Source organism: Lepisma saccharinum, chromosome 10 (genome assembly GCF_977018435.1).
Source record: "Lepisma saccharinum chromosome 10, izLepSacc3.1, whole genome shotgun sequence".
NCBI lineage: Eukaryota > Metazoa > Arthropoda > Insecta > Zygentoma > Lepismatidae > Lepisma > Lepisma saccharinum.
The window spans coordinates 88440036-88462899 of record NC_139238.1 but is presented as its reverse complement, the minus strand read 5'-3'; the positions used below and the strand labels follow the sequence as shown (position 1 = coordinate 88462899).

The following is a 22864-nucleotide window of genomic DNA, read 5'->3' as shown; positions in this document are numbered from 1 at the left end:
ACTGTATTTATAATGTTTTGACGATTTTATGTAGTGTATAGTCTAATAATTAAGTGCAATAGACTGGCACATTTATGTTGCTTCCCAAGGGTACATTTACGTAGTACTTGTAGAATGCTTGCAAAATTTTAACAATAGTTAATGGGCTGATGCTGATTTATGTATTTTGTGTTGTGGAATAAAATTGATACAAGTAATCCCGTGTAACGTCTTTTGAAATAAGTAACGAAAACTCATATTTGACTCTCTGGATATGTTTAACATTTCAGTGTAAACACAGCTTTGCAACGTCGTAAACACACGTTTGATTCTATGTTTTAAGTCCACTTTATGCACTATGCACCATGTGCCCATAAACACACGTGTGCGCGGCGGTGATGACACTCTGGATTGTGGGAAAACCATCCAAGGATGGTCTTGACATATGTCACGGCGGAAATGAACCGATAAGAAGCCTCGGCGTAAACGACACGACACCGTTAACCCCCACTTTCTGCCACTTTTGTCCCCGCACCTTATGTACCAAGAGATAGTAATCTGTCCCCCCACCCCTCAGTTTTGGCACCTTGTACCCAGTTTTGAAACCCAATCGCCGCCACTGCTTATCAACATTCATCTTCATCATCGCGATTAGCGCATTCTTGTCGAAACTGAATGTTTCGTGGCCGCTTTTATAGGATAACCAAAGCGCTTCTGTAAAACATTTTAAGTGCTTAAAACCTCTGCCCTTATCTTTGCAGATGCAGCAGTTGGTAACGCAGGTCTAGGCATTTCCTCTGCTCTTCTGGTGTCCATTCTATGCCAATGGACCTTCAGAATGTTCTCGGAAGCAGAGAGCCTGCTGACATCTGTGGGGAAGATCCAGGACTACATTGAACTAGATCCAGAGCCAGCGCTGGAATCAAGTAGTGGTATTACTTCACATTATTAGTTCTATTCATATATACAGTGGCTACTGGAAGGACTGGAATTCTACAGGTGCATAGCTGCTTTCTACGGAGGTAGCATACGCAATGTTACGATATTTCGAATTTTTACACCTTTTCACTCTCAAAAACGTATGTATTTACCACTTTGGTTTCTTCCGAGTTCTTCACTCCTTTTAAATGAAAATGTTGAGTTTCCCAAAATTTCGGACGGAGGGGACTGTAGCCTCATCAGCCCCTTTCTGTGTATACCAGTAGCAGTGGCGTATCTAGGAGATAGGTAGAGGGAGTTATGCCACACCTTGCACAGTTTCTTTAAAAATGTCGAAAGGAGGAAGATGGCAAAATGAAGGGTGATTAAAATAGAAAATATGCCCCCCTTATGTAATTCTTGGGTACACCACTATATATGTATGCAAGGATGACAGCTGGAAGTAATTAAATATATAAAATATATTATATATTAAATATATAAACTTTATTATCCTACGATAATTCTTGGTTTTAACCATGGACACGTTCTGCTTATTGCTCTTAGGTAATAATACGAAATATATACATATATTAATTTTTTATTAATTGGAAGAATGTTTATATTGTCACTATATAGGACGGGACCTCCCTGTTGGCGGAGTGGTAGCATAGGCCAAGGGGTCCGAGGTTCGATACCCGATGGAGGCACATAGTGGTTAGGATCAAACTTTAAACTCTAGGTCCAGTCCCAATTAGCCTTACTGTGCATAAAGTGGACTTACAACACCAACTCAATCAATCAATAATTATATACGACACCTGTACTTCCCACTAAGTAAAAAAATCAGATTTTTTTCGGACTTCGGAAAAACTTTCATTACAGGCTCCACGAATATTGTATGCCCCATTCCCGCAACCAGCTCGGGCGGGCCTTGAATTTCCATAAACAGTGACAATGTTTCCCAATTGCCATCTGAAACCCCTGCTTGTATATTTCTCCAGTCAGTCGGTATCTCCACGTCTTCACTCAATGGCGTCTATCTCCAGAGTGAGAGAATCGATCACAGCGCCAACTAGCGCAAAGCATCGAAGCAAGGTTATCACATGGTATCCGTTTCAATGTTTTCAATGTTCCTCGTACAAATTCATCCAATATCTTTTCATCAGTACTCTAGTCGACCACAAAATTTCAGCGTGGTATTTGCGATCTATTACTATATTACAGGCGAGAAGCTGATTTAAAATTTACCAAAAGATAAAGTTTAGCGCGCCTATTTTATAGCGCTTTAGCAAAAATTAATACGAGGGTCACTATTTATATTTTGAGCCTAACAATGAAAAAACAGGAATTTGGGATTGAAAACTGCTTTATTGGTTTTCGAAGTATTCTCCTTTATGGTCAATACACTTTTGCATTCGTTCGAACCATTTGTCAAAGCAGTTTTTCCAATCTTCTTGAGACACCTCCATAATATGGTTTTTGAACGCATCAACGGCGTCTTCCGCCGACAAACATCGTTGTCCACGCAATTTATTCTTGACATTCGGGAACAAGAAGAAGTCATTGGGTGCCAAATCAGGACTGTACGGCGGATGACCCATCAATTCGATTTTTTCACTGTTCATAAAGTCGGTTGTTAGACGAGATGTGTGACAGCAGGCATTGTCTTGATGAAGAATGATCCGACGGCGTTTGTTTGTTTTCCGCATTTGACCGAAGACCTCTGGCAAACAAATTGTTGTGTACCATTCAGAGTTGACCGTTCTACGTTTTTCTAAAGGCACAGTTGCCACATGACCAGTTTTCCCGAAAAAACAGGCGACCATTTGTTTCGATGTACTTCGAGCGCGAACAACTTTTGTTGGATTGAGTTCATCTTGAAACACCCATACAGTCGACTGCTGTTTACGTTCCGGCTCATATGCATATATCCATGATTCGTCACCTGTTACAATCTTATATACGTCTTTTGAAGCACCACGATTGTATTTATTGAGCATTTGTTTGCACCAATTGACGCGAGCGTCTTTTTGAGTTTTTGTCAAATTGTGTGGGATCCGACGAGAACATACCTTTCTCACAGCTAAATGATCATGTAATATTTTATATATGCTGGTGGAACTAATGCCTATGGTTGCCTCAATCTCACAGTATGTCACATGACGATCTTGCAGTATTAGGTTTTGCACAGCATCAATGTTTTCTTGAACAACAACTGATTTTGGACGACCTTCGCGAATCTCGTCGGTGAGCGAATGGCGGCCACGATTAAATTCGTTATACCAGCGTTTCACAGTGGCAAAGGATGGGGCTTCATCGCCAAATGTGGAAGTAAGTTGATCGATGCACTCTTGTCTTGATAATCCACGTCGAAAATCTTAAAGAATCATCGCACGAAAATGTTCACGAGTTAATTCCATTTTATTGTTGTCGCGCAATCTCCAAGGCAACATAAACAACACAAATGAAGCTATTGACAAAACATTTGAAGTACGTTATGGTCAATAATGCCAGACGATTCCGTGCAAACGTCAAATCGCGCCTAACTTCAATCAGTGTTGCCAAGGCTCAAAATATAAATAGTGACCCTCGTAATTGGTGTGTAGCTCAATGAGAATAACTTGATATACAAATGTAGCTTATGAATAGAATATAGATGATAGATTATGAATTTACTTCTTATCCAGATTCCAACGTTCCATCATCCTGGCCAGAAGTGGGATCAATTGTCTTTGAAAGAGTTACGCTTCCTCACCCAAAGACAGTGGCATTTGCCCTTAAAGAAATCAGCTTTACAATAAAAGCAGGCGAAAAGGTAAAAATAAATTGTTCAAACCTAAAATTTCAGGCAATAGATTGTAGTCGTATATTAATATTAACATTTCTCGATTTGAATGATTTATATTCTTGCATTTCATTATTTTTATCGCTTTCCTGTTACTTTTGGTTAAACACCATGATGATGATGATGATGAGACAGGGACCCTTACAAATCAACAGCCCCGTCCAGTTCGCTGCACTTTTTGCCTCTCTCTGCAGTAGCGCGTCTAGTTGATTACACGGTGCAACACCGACTCATCTACTTCGTTGATTTGGTGTCAAGTAGTGTATTGGTGTCTGCACTGGTGTACTGGAGCGGTGTACCGTTTTGTGTAAGGTCACGTGGTGCGTGCTAACTAATCAAATGAACGTTGAACACCCCTAATCCGTCTATTTGGTTGAACGTCATTTCCTTGCACCAGCCTGACACCGGGACACACCTGCACTACACCGAATGTCGAAAAGTTCAGCGAACTAGCTGGGCTAATGCCCGGGCTAGGATTTGAACCCAGTTCATTCAATATATATCGTGAGTCGACCACTGAACATATCTGCTTCCCAGGGAGATTATCGATTTCAAACAACATTAATGGCTTTTATGTACAATTATGACGAAAATAGAAATTTAGAAAGGTATAATAAAATAAAAAAGGAAGAAAAATAGTGAACATGAAATCCCTGTACTTGAAAATTAACAAGGAAACTGGTTGGTAAGTTGGAGAATGTGGATCCTACTAGTTAAGCTTATGGACGAAATGTAAATATGGTAAGTTCACTGCGACATGGATTTCAATGGAGTTAAGGCCGGATCACGTAAACTGGATTTCCAGTAGGAATGCCCTAGTTGGTTCTGGACTGGAAAACTACAAATGATGGCTGCCCGGCTGGCTGCAAGACTGGTGTTGGCGAATAGACCGTGTTCTATTTGCAACTGACTTTCTTTGCTAGATTTCGTGGAACAGCCAATCAGTGCGAAAGTTTGGTCATGTGAAGATAATCTGTGAGTTTTGCGAGGAAAAGGCTTTTTCTCTGTGCTTTCCGAGTGTTGATTGTTTTTGTTCGCTGCTCGATGTAAAAAACAAAAACAAAAAAAACAACAAAAAAAAAACAAGAGTCAAATGAGGTACATTCATTAATATTTGGGAATTTATCCATAGCAATGAGATTTGTACACGACAGATGTGATTAGTCGATAATTAAAATCCTTATTATTACAAGTGTATTCGACATATTTAGTTGACCAAGATATATATTTTTATGACGGAATACTACGAATTTCATTCTTCTTTGTAGCTGATCAGTAGTGATTCATTCATCTTGAGTTTTTTTACTTTTAACCACTGTGTAAAATCTTTAAGTACCTACGTTTCGGAGGCTGATTCTGTCTCCGTCCTCAGGGTAGTGTGTATATCTAATGGATCATTGTTCAGTCCTGGACACAAACACTTCATCTGGTGCGTTATTTTCCCGCAGAGCAGCCTCAAGCATTGAGTCTGGGGCTTGCTACAGAGCTACTGAAGGAGTTTGGGCCGTATTTTTTTTTCGCGAAATCGAGTGCGATGGAAACTAAATAAGGCTAAAACATTAAGTACATTAAATGATATTTGAATAATGCAACTAGTGCTCGCATTGCTTGTACTATATCTTCGCCTCTGCACATCATGTATGAATACAGGTCGATCCACGTATACGTATGTCCGATTTTGAACCGCCACCCCTGCGCACAGAATCGACCGATCCAAACGGTTAAAAGCGCGGGAGGACGATTAGAGCCTGTAGTACCGTGGCACTATCGCGAGTGTGTGTTGTGTGCATCATGGCTCCTAACCTAAGGTAAACCGTTTTCGGAAAGGCTACGTAGTTGTACTTTTCCACGCCAAATATTCGGTGTCGAAACATCAGAAACAGTGCAAAGAACATGGAAGCGCCTTGGTTTCGACGACCATCAAGAACGTAATCAAGCGGCATAAAAACCACGAGGTTCCAGCTATTCAGTCGCCCACCAGGAGGACGAGGAAGCGAGCGTGCACTGCAGTGACGCCACCTGTGTCTCGGAAGTTGCGTCGAATGGCGCTACAGGAAACCCCTCCGACGCAACGCAACGTTTGATGGCCGCACGACTCCACGTGGCCCAGTCAACTGTGAACCGCACCCTGCGTGAGAAATTAAACCTCCGGAAGTTCTTTAAAAGCCGTGGACATTACCTCAGTGAGTCCCATCGGTGTGAGAGAACGACCAACAGCAGGCGCCTCTACGAGCGCCATTTATCCGGGGACAAGTGGAAGTTTGTGGTCACACTAGATGAGGTATGGATTTATCAATCAGATTGTGTCAAAATTCGAGCCATAACGTACACTCCACGCGATGCAAAATCCCGTCCAGATTTCGTCCGTCATTGCAGAGCAACTTTATCGAAGGGATTTCTTGGTTGTCGCGGGATACACCTATCAAGGCAAGTTAACTATTCGTCAGGTCCCAAAAAACTGTAAAATCAACTCTGCGTTCTTTCAGCAGCGTATCCTGATCCCAATTTATCCAGACGATCTGCCGCGTTTGTATGGAAATGCCGTAAATCAAGTCTCTGTGTATTTGGATAGGCCTTATCACGTACATCTCGTTCTACGCAGAACTTTCTGCAACAGATGGCGACAGACACGGGCATTCGGACTACAGAAGGTCGTTTGGGATCTCTGAGGACAATGTTGGAAGGGTGATAAGTTCATGAAAACCCATGTCGCCACCAACGATCATGCTCAATTGGAAAACCAGCATTCCGCGCTATAGCCCGACAACGTAATTTCCATTGCAACAGACTTTTCCGAAGAGTTATCATGTCCAACTTTTCCCACTCCTCCTAACAGGCTTTCCAGAGGCCATTGAGAGTGCGTGGACGTCTCTTGCAGAAGTCCATGGGTGACCCATCTGGCGCCTTGACCGGAATGTCGCTGTAAGGAATTGCACGGATGCCAGTTTCCACCTCCATTCGCTGTAAGAAGAGACGAGTCGAACGGGAGGTATGGCTGGATGCTTTATCTTGGTGCACCCAGACCTGGTTTTTAGCCCTCCCCCCCATACAGTGCCGGGATATCTATGTTATAAATGGGTGTTAAAACCTCATCCTGATAGTACGTGGAGTTCACCTTCACATTATTAGCTACACGGCGAATTGCTAGCTTGCCATTATAGCAGTATCCAGCGATGATCATGAAACAACGTGGAAAACTTTCCTGGCATTCTCCATACAATGTTTGATAATTGTTTTTGTCGCGAGGGCGGTAGTAAATCGCGCGGGGTTTGTGACAGTCACTAAGGTAGAATATATGCTTCGTCTAATGTCACCACATTTTTCCATCTCTCCCCTGCAAGATAGGTCTCATAGAGCTTTCTAGCGTTCGTGCGACGTTCCGCAATGTGACGAGGCAACAGCTTGTGAACTCGTCGCTTATGCCGCATTTCTAGTTGCAGGTCCTTCTTGATTATGGTGTTCACTGTTGACACAGACATTCCCAACTTACGTGCGATACTCCTTTGGGGGGCAGGGTTACCACCTGACACAAGAGCCTTCACTTTTCTCACTATGTCCGGTGTACGACTCGTAGCTGCTCGTGGATTTGCCTGTTTCTTCCCCTGTGGAATTAGGCCCAGTCGGCCTTAACCTTTTTTGTTCAATACCGCACCAATCCCGTTCTTCGATATCACAAAACCACGCTTCTTGCATATTACTTTGATTGCCGAATAGCTATATTTAGCATCGGAAAGGGCTGTTATGTAGCCCTCTCAGTATGTTTTAATTTTCTTCGGCATCGTTGTAGGTAAATGGCACAACACTCGCACACACGTTCTCGGTACTGACGTGTTTCAGCATGCACCGTTTCGACGGACTGACGTTGATAACAGCGCCGCCAGCGGCTTTCAAAATCGTCACCAGAGATCCCGAACAACCTTCTGTATTCCATTTCACGATATACCGGTGAAGTCACCGGATGCGAGTCCCATGGATTTCTGTGAGTTTGGTCTACTGAAAATGGCACTTTCCTCTTGTTGTGTCACACTCTCCGGGGCCTGTGTAAAGCCTGTCAGGAGGAATGGCAGAAGTTTCCACTTCCTGTACTTCATCGTAGCCTCCTACAATGGAAGTTACGGTGCACGGCTATTGTCAACACACACGGTGGTCACATTGAGGCCAACCGATGGTGGTCCCGTGGATTTTCATAAGGTAAGTGCTAGTCCAAAATCGGACACACATACGCGTATCGACCTTATACATACTAGAGTTCATTAAAAATCTTGAGTACATACTTTCTTTCGAGCCAATTTCTGGTACATATAAATACTTTTATTTTAATTATTTTAATTCAATTATTAATAACAGGAGTAATTCTCCTACAATGTTCTTCAAATTGCTCGTCCATCTTTTTAGATTGTTTGCTCTGCGCAGTGTCTTGTGGGAACAAAAGTATACCGACAAGTAGGGTAACAAATATTGCGTGAAGCGAAAAGTAGTAGATGGGAATCCAGTCCAGCGTCAACTAGGGCATTCCCACTGAAAATCCAGTCCCGTGTGATTCAGGCTTTAGTCACTGTATTTGTTCAAAATATACTGGATCGTGTACAAACGGTATTAAGCATTCATTTTCATTACAGATCGGAATCGTGGACAGAGGAGGCGGGGAAGCATCGGCAGTAGTGACATCTATGTTGAGGATGGCAGAACCCGAAGGCATCATCAAGGTGGACGGGGTCGACATCAGGAGCGTCGGGCTGCACAAACTGCGAGGGAGCATCGCGGTCATTCCCAAAGATTCGACTCTCTTCAGCGGAACCGTTAGGTTCAACCTCGACCCCTTCAACAGACACGTCGACCACGATCTGTGGAAAGCTCTCGAAGAGGTGAGGGAAGATTTGCGTTGTACGGTCACCGGCAATAAAAGTGGGACACCTAGATCCTGAAATATTGGTTTCACTGCAATGCGTTGTGTATGTTACCTAACTCTAGGGCGGTGGAAATTGGAAATTTATTGTTACTATCCACTCATCACGTAGAGTTAGGCGACAGACATAACGCCTTACAGGAAGCGAGTGTTTTAGGATCTAGGTATCCCATTTTTATTGCCTTTGACCGTACAATATACCGGCGGTCACGAAACGAAGCGTCTGGACAAGAGGGCGCTGGTGACATATGTGTCAAAGGCAAAGGGAGCGGGGGCCAAACATCCTTGGTTCCATCGCACGATGTGGCAATGTCTGTCATACAGCATTGCCAACTCCAAGCGTCAAATTTTCCTACAATGGAATTTCTTCCAACAATTATCGATTCAATTTTTCTATCGTTCATTAAAAATATACTTCAGACTTTATAAAGTCTGATCTATGCGAAGATAGGCCAAAAACTCAAGTTTCAAGTGAGATACGAACAACTATGTGCCTCCACCGGGTATCGAACTCGCAACAACTTGATTACAAAGCGATACGGCATTGGGGAGGTCCCATTACAAAACAGATTGCCCATTATACCAATTATTATTGTAAATTCCCGAATGAATCCAGTTGTGAACAGGGAGATCTGACAACAGCGCAAATGCTACACCTTCCTAATTTCGTATCCCTGAGTGTAGTTACAAGTTCACTTCACACCCCTAGAAACCAGACTAACACAAATTCTATCAGAAACGAACCAGGCGAGATTTGTTACTTCCTGCAATCAAGCTGTCATTCTTCTCACTTTTGTTGAGAAAGTAACTATTCAAATGAAAGTAACAATGTATGTTTGATACAAGACACAGCCTTCCTAAAACCATTGATCGAACTAAGTCGTACAAGTATAACGCGTTATACGAGTTATGGCCACTGGCCGTTCCACAAGTCCTGTCGTGAACTCTGAGAAGTTCGTTATGGCGTTCCTTAAGTCGATTATCGTGCGATTCGTGAACTTTGTTCTCGCACGAAACGCTCGGAAAAGGAGACTGGTTTATTAGGTGAGAATCGTTTGCTGTTTGCAGACAACGCGCACTAGTTCGGAAAATATATTATAATTTGAACAGAGAGCGTTGTGAAGCAACATGCACAAGATGAGTGTTACTCAACTGTTCTTACATGAGTAACAGTGTCCGCAGTAGAGTTTATTTCTGCCAGAAGGACATGCCTTCCGCTGGACGCCATGCGGAGACTTTCTATAAACAAAGAGCTGCGCCTGCGCTTTCGTCTAGAGCGTCCCATTAGTCTGTGAAATAACTGGTTTCACCAGGATCACGAGCCCAGTTACTTTCGTTCGATTCGTTCGTTTCGTTAAGATTTTCGGAACGCGTTCATAGCAGCAGGATAATGACTCTCTTGCCGTACAGTACGGGTCGTGACAAACATTACTTCTACGCACTCCAATGGCCTCCACAGTCGCCAGATCAACCTTGTAGATTCAATAAAAAGAGGTTCACAAACACAGAGAAATCTACATGATCTCCAGGATGCCACATTACAAATATGAACCAACCGGCATATCTTCGGAATGTTCCCATCGTGTATGTATACAAAACTGATTTCATTCATTTCAACAGGTAAACTTGGCGCGGGATGTGCGCGACCTACCAAAAGGCTTGAATTCAAATTTAAGCGAAGAATACCAGGTCATCAGCAACAGTACGAAGAGGCTGATGTGCTTCGCCAAAGTGTTACTCAACGACTTCAAGATCCTTGTAGTGGAAGAGATGGCCTCACGCATTGACGAAGGGTGAGTACGAGTTAAGCTTAACGCCCAGTGAGACGCGGAAAAAGAAAACAACAGAACTTCTGCCGTCTGCTTCTATGGAAATCAAATGGTGTAACGCCCACTACAGTGAAACGAGTGGAGCCGAAGTACGGAATTCCCAGCTAGAAGTCTGCAGGTTATCTTAAAGGTTATCGCCCACCGAGACGCCGGAAACGGGTCATTTCTCCACGTCTCAGTGGGCTCCACTTTTCCGCTGCATTCGATTCACATTCATCTGTCGATTCAGACAGTGGCGGCGATTAGGGTTGACGAGAGGGCAGTTTCCCCCCTCCGCTTTTTGCCACTTTTGTTCGCAAACTATGCTAAACCTTATCTATGAAGGGAAAGTAAACTGTCTTTTTGTCACCTTCCCCCCACCCCCCAGTTTTGGAACCCAATCGCCGCCACTGTAACCAGGGTAGGAAAAACTAAAAATATTTCAGGCGCCAGCCTTTTCCTCAGGAACTAGCATTTTATTTTTTGCAAATACTAGGTAAGAAGGCCATGAATCCAAATACGATAAGCTATGAAATGTGATCTTTAAATATTTAATTTATTATTTAATGCAGGATTGGATTAATATTAATTAATTCTTGCATCGGAGTGGCCTTCCTAAAGAAGGCTCAACTGGTAACAGGATGAATAACTATGCAATACATTCTAATATATGGTCGACTATACTATACCGCTGCAGATTTTGAATATCGACTGGCAATAGTGCGAAAAATTAATGCATGTTTATTATTGTGATTTAATGATACACGTCATACAGAAAACACATAAGCATTAAAAACACACATATACTCGTTATTTTTTAAAAAAAGTAATAGAAATTTCCGTTGCTAACTAACTAACTCTCTAGTTTTCTTAAACCCGAAGGTTCATGGCTGCAGCAACACAGGCCTTCCATCTGTCCCTATCTTGAGCAAGATCTATATACTCTTTTCCATCCCTACCGATTTCCTTTAGGTCCATCTTAACGTTGTCCCTCCATCTTCGTCTTGGCCTTCCTACAGGTCTCTTACCATCAGGTTTCCCAACAAGAATCCTGTAAACTCCTCTTTCCTCTCCCATTCGTGCCACATGGCCTGCCCATCTAAGTCTTCTTGATCTAATTATTCTAATAATATCTGGACATGAATACAAATTGTGTAGTTCTAAATTATGTAACCTTCTCCACTCACCTGTCTCCTCATCCGTTTTAGGTCCAAATATTTTCCTAAGGATCTTATTTTCAAATACTCTCAATTTATGTTCCTCTTTCAATGTAAGGGACCAAGTTTCACACCCATATAATACTGCAGGCAAAATTACTGTTTTGTATATTTTAACTTTTAGTTTCTTAGATGTTAAACGAGAAGACAAAAGTTTATGAAGAGAGAAGTAACATGCATTTCCTGAATTAAGCCTACTTTTTATTTCCTCTTTAATATCATTTTCATTTGTTAATATTACTCCTAAGTATTTGAATTTGGAAACTAGTTCAGACGAGTTGATACCAATAATTAGATTTTGATTATTACCTAACACTTGGTTTCGGCCTGTAAGTTATATTTAGTTTTCTCTTTGTTAACTTCCAAATCTATCTCTTTAGCAGTTTTGAAAAATATTTTAGCATTATTCTTAATTGTATTTATATCATCCCCTAATAAGTCTACATCATCTGCATATGCTAACAACTGAGTCACACCATTTAATTTTAGTCCTTCTTTAGTTTCTTTTACCTTCCTAACAGCATATTCTAAGGCAAAATTAAAGAGCAATGGAGATAATGCATCTCCTTCTTTTAACCCATCATGAATTGTAAATTTGTCAGACACGTTAATACCCACACGAATTTTACTTGCTCTGTATTTTTCTGCCTGTTCATAAGGGTTTGTGTTTAAAACACCCATAAGCATAGTGCATTCACGAAGCCATTCTGATACAAGAGTTTGTTCGTCGTGTCTGGCTTGAGTGAACGAATCCAAACTCAAAAGGGGAAAGTAAGTAGATACATGCAAGAAACAAGACCTGCTTCCCACATGCGTTCAACCAGCAGCGGTCACCCCTATCTTGCCACTGGACTCGCGCACTTGGATTGAATGTGCCGACTGACGCAGACGGGCTATAGAGTTCCTTTGTGCGATTTTGTCTTTGGAATGCCAATTTCCCCTACAAAGGTGGTTTGGTCATAAATCATAACTTGCATGAAATTTCGAGCTTGTTCTATTGTCCAAATACATTATAATCCTCTACGTCTCTTGTTTCCCCTTTAATACCAAAGAAGTGAGACGAGGATTGTCTTATCGGCGCAGTGGATGATCATATATTAGGTACTTAAAGTATACAATTTAGACTTAATATTCGTTAACCCAATCTTTATTACAAAACATATTAGTACTTATACTTTCCAAATATAAATAATTGAACAGAAATGTATATGGACTCTCTCCCAGTTAACATATTTTAATATGTCCCATTTGATAGTCAGCAGTCAGTAAGTCAAGGCTACACGAGTCAGAGCAAATCGCAACCCAGCCCAAAACCCCCCACAGCCAACATGACCCGGAGCAATCCACCAAAAAAATCTAAACTAAAACAATTTCCTTTTCTTGCACTTTTAAGAACTCAAAATAAATTAATAGACTTTAGGTAAATTACACCCGGCCATGAGGGCCTATAAAGGGCGATAGACTGTAATGCAATATACTCAGCCTGTCCAGCCAGTGTCCAGTACGTCAGAAGTCTCTCGTAGTCGGCAAGGATCTGCCACGCTAAACTTCTCGCTCGACCAGCGCAGAAGCCCAGCCAATGGCAGAACCTTCCAGAGTCACCTGTCTGTTGAGTCTTCATCCGTCATTCATGAGCAATATTACAGTATGGGCTTACAACATCCAGGGAGGATTTTTCACTAGGCTATTCGCGATTAAAATTACCACCTGAGCGCTAGTGTCGCTTCCAATATGGCCGCTCTATGTACAATAAATCTTTGTTTACATTCATAGTAGTACGTAATAGTAGCGTGGGTATGGGGGAAACGTTTAAATTACGCGATATTCTTAAACATTGCGAATGCGATGTGAATGCCAGGAACTCTAACGAAGGTGAAGATGTGCTGAGAACGAAAAATTTAATTATGACAGGCAAAAATAACACGGAAAACGCAGACGAAACTAATGTATACGCGCTGGTTCTTCAAAGCAGGATAATAAAAATAGAATTCACAATTTCATCGAGGCTATATTCACTGAAAAATAACTTACTAAATGAAACGGCAAAATTAGCAAATTGAGTTTTTTATAACATGGAAACAAGGGTTAATGGTGTTTTAAAACACAATTCAATTCAATTCTTTTTCTGGTTATCTTTATGCTTACAGACATTAATTAATTCTCAAACAATTTCCATCTTCGCACTTAATCGGCTTGCACATGTTCCAAATTTCATACATAATGCATTGTTTATCTGGATGCATTGGGCAAGACGCTTCATGACTTTTCGGGCAAAAATGTTTTCCTAATATATTTCATGGAAATCGAATCGTCTTTCGGAAAAGAAAGTGAACAGACTCGCGCATTCTTCGCAATTTCCTTGCCGCATTTCAATGCTATCCCCTATGCCAATCTTCTTCTGTCAATCAATTCTGTTTTCCGTGATTTATTTACAAATTTAATTTTGTTTATTCACTTTTCACTTGTCCTGACCCACAAAATGATTTAGAGCAAAAACTGAACAGTAGACGTTACTCTTTCGAACATTTGCCATGCTTTGAACGACTTCAACACAAGATAGTATCCTACATAGAGTAGTTCCGGAAAATCCCACCAGATGTCATATCGGATAATTTTAATCGCGAATAGCCTAGGATCCGCAAGTTCAGAGGGGGGAGGAATTGGGCCTGAAAGGAAAAAGTAACAAAGACCATCGACTAATGAAATTCCGTAATATTGTGATAATCGCAAAATAAAACAACATGTCAAGTCTGTTTATTTGTATCCTTCATGAAATGAAGTAAGTTACTTTCTCAAATTTTGACACAGCTCAGAATTTTTGCGGGCCATTGGAGAGGGGTCGTTCAGTATTCTAAAAGAAATTAAAACTGTTCTCAGGAATGCAGCATGGGATAGCAGACTTTCTACTTTTGGCATCCTTCAAAGCGAATGTTGATATACTGCAAGAAAATGACTTTGAGTCTCTTAATAAAGCCAGAAGGAAACACTTTTTGGCGAGTATTCTCTTGTTAAATCTACAATAAGTGTACTCGTATTGTTATATTGAAGTTTAATGAATAATTTTTAATCAGATGAGTCTATATTTTAAAGCATACAAGTGCTATTAATACAGAACATGCAATTAGTGGAAGTGAAGTAGCATGATAAGAAAACTGTTAATAATAACAATGTCGACAGGGCCCAAAACAAAGGATAGCCTAGGGGCCCAAATGTTTTAATACATCACCGTAAACACATTTTTGTTACAGTGTATACTTTAATTCTATTTCTCTTGTAGGACGGAGGAAACAATTAAAAGGATAATCAGGAAGAAATTCTCTGACCGCACCATCGTCACCGTCGCCACGAGGCTGCAGACCATCATGGAATCGGACAAAGTCATCGTTCTTGAGGATGGTAGAATGGTGGTAAGATTGTGTTGTAAATATTAGATTCGCTCACTTCCATCCTCGTAAGAGGTGCTCATAATTAAAGTTCGTGTAGTCAAAGCCCTCTGGAGCCCGCTGGAAGCAACGGATTTCGGTGAAACTTGGTACAGAGGCTATGGAGATCATGGGGAAGCGAATGCTTACGAAAAAAATAGTTCTAATTTTCACCACCAGGTAGAAATGTGGCGCTGTGATTAACAACAACCAGAGGATGGACAAGCAAAACGTTATTTTGAGGCTCTGTCCGAAAGGTGCGAAGTACATACTTGAAGTGTGGTTTTGACGGAAGTGACGTCACCTAGTACAGTTCGAAAGCGCCAAGAACAGAAGCACGCAAGTACGCAGCTCTCAGCAAAAATGCTGGTGACTAGGTCACGCGATATCCACACTCGTTGCTCATTTGTTTTGAATCGCGGAGACAGAAAGCCAGCAACACGGGTTAAATATGCGTTATGGGCCAGCAAGTTATTGGTTAAAGTTCTTCTAATGTATGGAAATGTATGGGTACGAACATTTGAAAATGCTATGTGATTTCTATGGTTATAAACAAGTGTTTAAAACGCGAGGGAAACAACGTGTCCTCAGTTCTATCTACGGATCGTATTTGGCGCTGCAGTCGAAGTACAATTCGGAAGACTTTCACTTCCAGTCCACGACTTGAAGACCGCACTCCAAGACCATACTCGGAGGATGCTCGCTTCAAGTACGGACTTGCACCTTTCGGGCACGGCCTCAGTTTGTCATCACAGCAGTTTTTAATATGTGCACCGTCATCGCGAATGACTCTTTGGAAGCGTAAGACAGCGTGATCAATGGCAGAATGAAGCGTTTCCCGGGATGTTATCATCATACACCAATTTCAAATTTGAACTATTTTTTCGTCAGCAAGAAACAATGGGCAACCATTATTCCACAAACAGACGCCATGGTTTCATTTTTTTGTACCAGGGCATAAGTGCTAGAGGCGGGCTCTACTTTCTACACTGAAAGGCTAATCAGGACTGGACCTACAGTATAAAGTGGGATCCAAACCACGTACTTTCGAACCCGTCGACGGCACATGGAAGCGTGCCGTTTCGGGCACGGCCTCATTCTAAGCAGATTCGGACACTGTCTTATTCTAAGCAGATTCGGACACGACCTTATTCTAATACTAAGTTTCGAGAGCATACCTCTTTCCTCGTCTTGAGGTAAACAACTTCCTCTTGCCAGTGTTCATCTGATGACAAGAGAAGTGGTACCCTCCTAAACGCAGTGTTAACATAAAAATAAGTGTAGATAAAGGTACTAGACAATGGATAATGTCCAATTAACACTGTACGCGAACACGAAATATTTATTGTTTCCGATTAATTGTACAATGGTTAATTTTCGTTCCATTCCTTTCTGTTCAATGTCATACTTAATGCTTCGATCCTCACTCCAGTAATTTTATCTTCCATTTTGCAGTAATTTCTAACCAATCAATTGATATATCGGTATATATTTATGATTTATTGGTTACGACACATGGTATTCATAATTTACTTTTCTACTTCTAATTTTCTTTTTACTAAATTTTATTTTATATTTGTATATCTAGTGGTTTCTGAGTTAACGACTTCTTTCCAGTTAAGCTAAACGAGAATATTAGACCATGTGGTGCTATTATATTTGCAGTTAGAAAGAATTTTCGTTTGTAACCGACGAACACGCTACGTTTCTTATCTTGAGACGCTATAGTCAAATAAATGCGCGAATTGAGACATTTTATGTCTCGACAAGATATTATCAGGTTTTTCTTAGTTCACTAAGTTTCATATTTCTACATACAATAGTTTCTGGTTAATGAATAGGTAGAGGTTTCTTATTAGAACGAATAAATGCATAATAAATGTATCTGACTAATGTAGTCTCATATGCTGCCATCTGTTGGTTGTTTTTAGGAACACAGCAGGCCATATATTCTGCTACAGGATGAAACGAGTTACTTAACAGCAATGGTGGGAAAGTGTGGTCCAGCGACAGCTGAGAGGCTGTTCGGGACGGCACAAGAAGTAAGTAAAGACAAATAAAGTGAATTATCATTGAATTTAATAATCTTTAAAAAAAATCACTTTCCGGAAACTTTTGAAAAACATTCTTAACCAGTGGTGCCAACTTTTGGAAAACAATGGGTGGGCGCAAAGACTTGAGTTAAAGGTTCACACACACACAAATGTCATAAATCCTCCCTTCCTAACATTAGGCGCATGGGCGCACCGAAGGCGTATTTACAAACCCTATAGTGCTGCAGAAGCAGAGGTATATAGCATTTTCTTATTGGCTGTGTGAACCAAAAGTGTTTGTGTTCCCTGTCCACTGTTCCTTGTTTCTTCATTTACAGCAAAAGTATGGAAATAGTAGACTTGTGATTATATAGTACTAAAGTTTGTAGATTATCGAAATTATGTTAAGAAATATACGTTTACATAATAAAATATAGTGACTTTAAATAGAAAAATTTGCTTCAAGAAGAGTTCTGATTTCAGTCTTCTAAAACATTAATTTAAATAATTTTCCTAAAAAATGAACCTTATTGTAAGTGGGTTTCTTATCTTGTTGGGATGGATATCTGAAATCTACACTGTTAATTTGAACCCTGCCATCTAGCGTTAACTTGAAGGAACGCTGCATCAACTTCCGGAATGGCAGCCAATCAGAAGCCAAATATCGCTGGAGGTTCTGCAGTACTATAGGGTTTGTAAATACGCGCACCGAAGGGGGAGAGTTATGGAGACCAAACCCCCTTTAGCCCATTATATTAAATAGAGAATTGCATTTTCCCCATAATTTTAGAGTGGAAATTTCTCATCCTTGAATCATTTTCATATAACAGGAAACTCTGTTTGGAACGGCACAGCAGCATTTACCAATCGTTGCATCCTTCAATTCATCCCGTACCAAAGTTGTTGCTTGAGAATAAGAACCACACTAGTGTTTTTTTTATTTGTATTTTTCATTTGGTTAAAACTTCCACATTGAAAATTCCTGGGTGCTTCCTATATATATATATATATATATATATATATATATATGCGAAATATTTAGAAAGTATCAAACTAAGACCTTTACTAACCTGGTTAAAGATGTCAATAAATTACAAAAAAGCTGAAACTGTTTTATTACCTAGGTATATTTAAGTTTTTGTTTAGTTTTTGCTCTCAATTAATATTAATCAATTAGATTTCGTATTTATATTTGGCTTGCATTCTTGTTTTACTTTTATTGCTCGTATTGTTACTGGTGAATATCTGTTAATGGGAGAGAGAGAGAGAGAGAAAGAAAGAGAGAGAGAGAGAGAGAGAGACAAAGAAAGAAAGAGAGAAAGAGACAGACAGAGAGAGAGAGAGAGAGAGAGCTTTATAGCAGCATTCAACACTCACGACCACACTATTTTGTATGTTTTTCGATATTATCTATAGTAAAGTACATATTGGAAGTCAAAAGGAATTTTTTTGGTGGGAGGGATTGAAAGGCCAAGATTATTGGTGGGGGAAATCCCCTGTTTCCCCAGGATTTTGCACCCTCTCTCTCATTAAAGAAACTGGCTATGGTACTGGATGAATAATGTTGCTTTTCTTGCTCTAGATTTGTTATTATATTCATGTATACTTAATATTTTACAGTCATACTCCAGAACCTTGGCGCTACGACGAGATTCATCTGAAGCATCCGAATGACCTGCAATTTCAAGCAAATTTCCTGTGACAAGGAACGGTGGAATCGAACCAAATGTCCTCTATTTGGTAACTGGCGTGCGAGCTGTCCTGTCGCTATAAGCAGCAATAGTCAACGTAGAACTATAAACATAATTTCGCAAATGTACGAGGGTAGTTCATAAAGTTCGTACATTGTGGCAGAAGAAGACAGACAAGGTTAAGCATTTTTGTTCTTCTTGCAGGGTTTCCAATTGGTGAAAACATGAAATGTCTGGTTCTAGAGCCTATTGAAAGAGATCCGCTAGTCTGGAAGTGTTTCAGTAATGAGATGAACTTTAAGGCTCTGTCCGAAAGGTCCGAAAAGAACTATGGTCTTGTCGGAAGTGACGTTACCTAAGAAACAACCTTAGTGCAGTTCGAAGGCGCCAATTAAACGAGCACGTAGCTTGCATCAAGCGAGATTGTAGTCTTCTTTACTTCTGCACTCGTTGTTCTCTTGTTTGAAATCGTGACAGTGGAAAGTCAGCCAGATGTTCGTTTAGTTCTTCTATTGCGTGGAAATCAAGTATAAGAACTTCTTGAAACGGTATGTGATTTCTATGGTGTTTGGAACGTGGGGAAAACATCGTGTCCTTGTTTTATCTACTGACCGTATTTGGCGCTGCGGTCGAAGTGCAATTCGAAATATTTTCGCTTCCAGTCCAAGACTCCCAGACTGCACTGCGAGATCACTGTCGGAGAATGATCGCTTCAAGTAGTCTTGCACCTTTCGGACACAGCCTAAGGCGCTGAAAGTTCCCACGAATATCTTAGATTATACACAGCATTCCAGATACCGGTGTTAGGTAACGACTATAGTTTAAAAGTTGGAATAAATTTTCTGTCTGCTACTGGGGCGAACGTTTCTTACTGTGTTTGTGCTACCTACCACAACAGCACACAGTTGAGATGTATAATAGGCTTTGCCAGTGGCGTGGTGTGACTTTTTCAAAAGTGTTACCAGCGGTCAGCACGACAATTATGCCTGACGTTATCATCTCCCCCCCCCAAAAAAAAACATGCCTTCGATCTAGATTTTTGTTCATCTCGTGTTTTCTTTATTTCTTAATCCGCTCAGTGATTTAGCCACAAACACTCCTAGAAAGAGCTACCAGTCATGAGACAGTTACCACGAAAATCCAATGAATAGTGGTCGAGCCTTGTAAATTCTTCATCTGTTTCTTTGCAATGGAGGTTGAAAGGGGAAGAATAAGAACCACTCATTTCTCTGCTCACTTTGACGTTTGTGCCTTTGTGACTACTTTTGCCAACTTAGTTTTTTGGAGCAATGTTTATCCAATTCACGAATCTCACCAAGAAACTATATTTTCGTCTTATTACCTAACCGGTCTCACTTGTAGTTAACAGCCTTGGCTTTGCAGTCTAGCTCTAGTTGCATCAGGGAAATAGTATCCCCATTTTAGGCGGAATGCCTGTACCGGCAGGTCTGACCGGTAACAGGACCCCCAAACAGGCATATGAATTACCCCGATGTACACCTTCCCGAAAGTCTTCCCCCGTTCTTCCCTTGGATTGGCACAATCTCCTCTTGTTACCTCTTCAGGGTAGCGGAACGGCCTCCCTCTGTCAGCTGCAGAAAAAATGTCCTCTGCAATATATACTCGACGGCAACGCTGTCTGTTAACGAATGTAACAATGTTGTTATTATATTGAAACAACTTATTAATTGTTTACATTTTCTGTTACCTGCGGTAACACCTAAACCTCTGGGCTTTGCTTATTATTTGATACAGCAGAGTCAGCACTTGTCCATCTTGTTCAGTTACAAACATACACATAGATCTTATTTCATAAGTTACCTTTCAATTAGACTTTTACACTTATGTCATTCTTCGAACTGTCCATCACTAGCATTTCAATGTAGAGAACTAATAAATGTACAGTGGGATCCATGAATATTACCGTGCAAATTGTCCATCACCATGTTAGTGCACTTTATTTTACTCAATAAGAGTTTCAAGAATTAAAAGAAAACTCAGAATAAGTTGTTGGAAACTTCTGCACCAGCATACATGAAAATCCATTGCTTAAAACACATAGGATGTAAGAAAACAATTAATGAAAATAGTCATGGACAATTTGCACGGTAATACTCATGGATCCCACTGTACAAATAGTTAACCGTGTCTTTCTGCTTCATTCATCCAACGATACGAACTTAAATTACCCTCGAACAATAAGGTCTTTTATCAAACAATGAAGACTTTTCAATAAATCTGAAAAGTTCACAAATAGTTTTATGAAATCAAATAACTTTTTTATTATGTTGTTTCACGAGTTAATATTTTCACGTAACCTTATATGTATATTTTATACAATATAAGCATTCTAAATAAACATGAGTCTATGAGGCCCACTGGACACTGTTATAGTTTTTATATATTAAGAATGTAAAAATATAACAAGTTCAAATAAATGTCTTATTATATTAATCTATTCGTGTATTAAATGTTCAGAAATAATATTCTTAGAAGAAAATGTTTGAACTAAAAATTCTGGATTTGTGACAGTAATAAAAAGTGTATCGTGTTCTATTTTCTTAATTTGTCTATCACTCTTTGAAGGTTGTATTTAAAAAAAAAAGGTTCAAAAGCTGTATTTTGCTGTGGCTGCAAAATTCACGAGATTAAACACAAAAAGTTCACAACTATTCAGTTTACCTTTCACTACTGATTGTTGATTCCATTGGCTCACAAGTAAAAGATTCAAACATATCTCACATTTTCGGATTATACCAGTAAAGAATGTTCTACCACTGAGGTGCATTCGTATTCATTAATATTTACGAACGGGGGGTACAGGAGTACATTTACTCTCACCAAATTGGATTCGAATAGCACCCTTTGTATCGTCCCTAAAATTAGTTGACAGACACGAGATGCTGCCGTTCAAAGAATTTCGTTTTAGTAGCTAAATGAAAAAGTATATGTTGTGCACATTATTGTCCTATCCAAAAGAATGGAAGCCACTTGAACCTATAATAGTACATTGCGGTACCAGTTACCTCCCTTGATCATTGCTCTCGGAAAACCTTATAATGATGCAAAAAAAGATTTAAAATGAGTGAAAAACGATGGAATGAAGCCTAGAACTTATCTCTTTCTAAATTTTACATGTCTTTAAAACCCGCTAAAATTAGATTGAAAATAGTTAATTTTAAATAAAATTCAATTTGCCAAGAGTTCAAAATAATTTTGTGAATATTTTTTTTAATATTTTTTTTTTATTGGCAGTACAAAGTTATGCGATGCTTGTTTCTGTGGTCTATTTTGTACCTGTTTTAAAATGGAATGGCCCATGTATGTGCATGTACAGAGTATTCCCTGACATTCGCTACGAGACTCGGCGGCAAGCGGCCCGGCGTCAGCGCTTGTCTTTCCCGGTGAACGGGGTCCGCGACAGTCGCACGCTACAGTCTGTTTTTTTTCGCTTTCCTTGCCTTCACTCTTTTTCCCTTTCTGTTGACGTTGCAGACTGACGCCAGTATAATCCTCCCTCGGAAGTTGTGTTGTGTCGTGTCCGTGTGTTGAAGATTGTGGCTTAATATGGCACCACAAAAGTTTACATTACGACAAAGGATTTATCTTGTCGAGTGTTACTTCGGAAAGAGTAATTGTGGAGAAGTGCGACGACGTTTTGCAACGAAATTTCCTGGTGTTCCCGTTTCACATAGGACCACTATATTAAACCTCGTAAAAAAGTTCAGAGTAACAGGGTCAGTTCTGAATAAAAGTGGAAAGAAAAACCAACGTGTACTTACTGAGGAAAAACTCGATGAGAAAGGACAAAGGTTAGAACAGTCTCCTCTGAAATCTATCCACCGCTTCTCACAAGAAATTCTTAAATGATAAAATAATAACGTCACGGGGAAAAAGTGTAAAAATCTAAAAAATGAAGTATACAAAGACAATCCACACACCATCCGTGAGTTAAAGAGAGTATTGTAGCCTACGTGAAATCGAGAGAATTACAGTAGACGAACTTGCACTTGTAAGTTGCACTCCTTGGGAGATGACAGGA

General features: G+C 40.2%; 1 protein-coding gene across 1 annotated transcript in view; it reads left to right on the top strand.

Moving 5' to 3' along the window:
• Window positions 1-21280, top strand: part of LOC145994179 (ATP-binding cassette sub-family C member 4-like) — a 150887-nt gene extending 129607 nt beyond the window's left edge. The window contains exons 20-26 of the mRNA XM_083130276.1: window positions 741-911; window positions 3588-3715; window positions 8365-8610; window positions 10272-10444; window positions 14954-15083; window positions 17030-17140; window positions 18752-21280. Coding sequence (XP_082986402.1) covers window positions 741-911; window positions 3588-3715; window positions 8365-8610; window positions 10272-10444; window positions 14954-15083; window positions 17030-17140; window positions 18752-18805 — 1013 coding nt within the window. The 3' untranslated portion in view covers window positions 18806-21280. The remainder of the gene's footprint in view (window positions 1-740; window positions 912-3587; window positions 3716-8364; window positions 8611-10271; window positions 10445-14953; window positions 15084-17029; window positions 17141-18751) is intronic.
• The last annotated feature ends 1584 nt before the right edge of the window (window positions 21281-22864 follow it).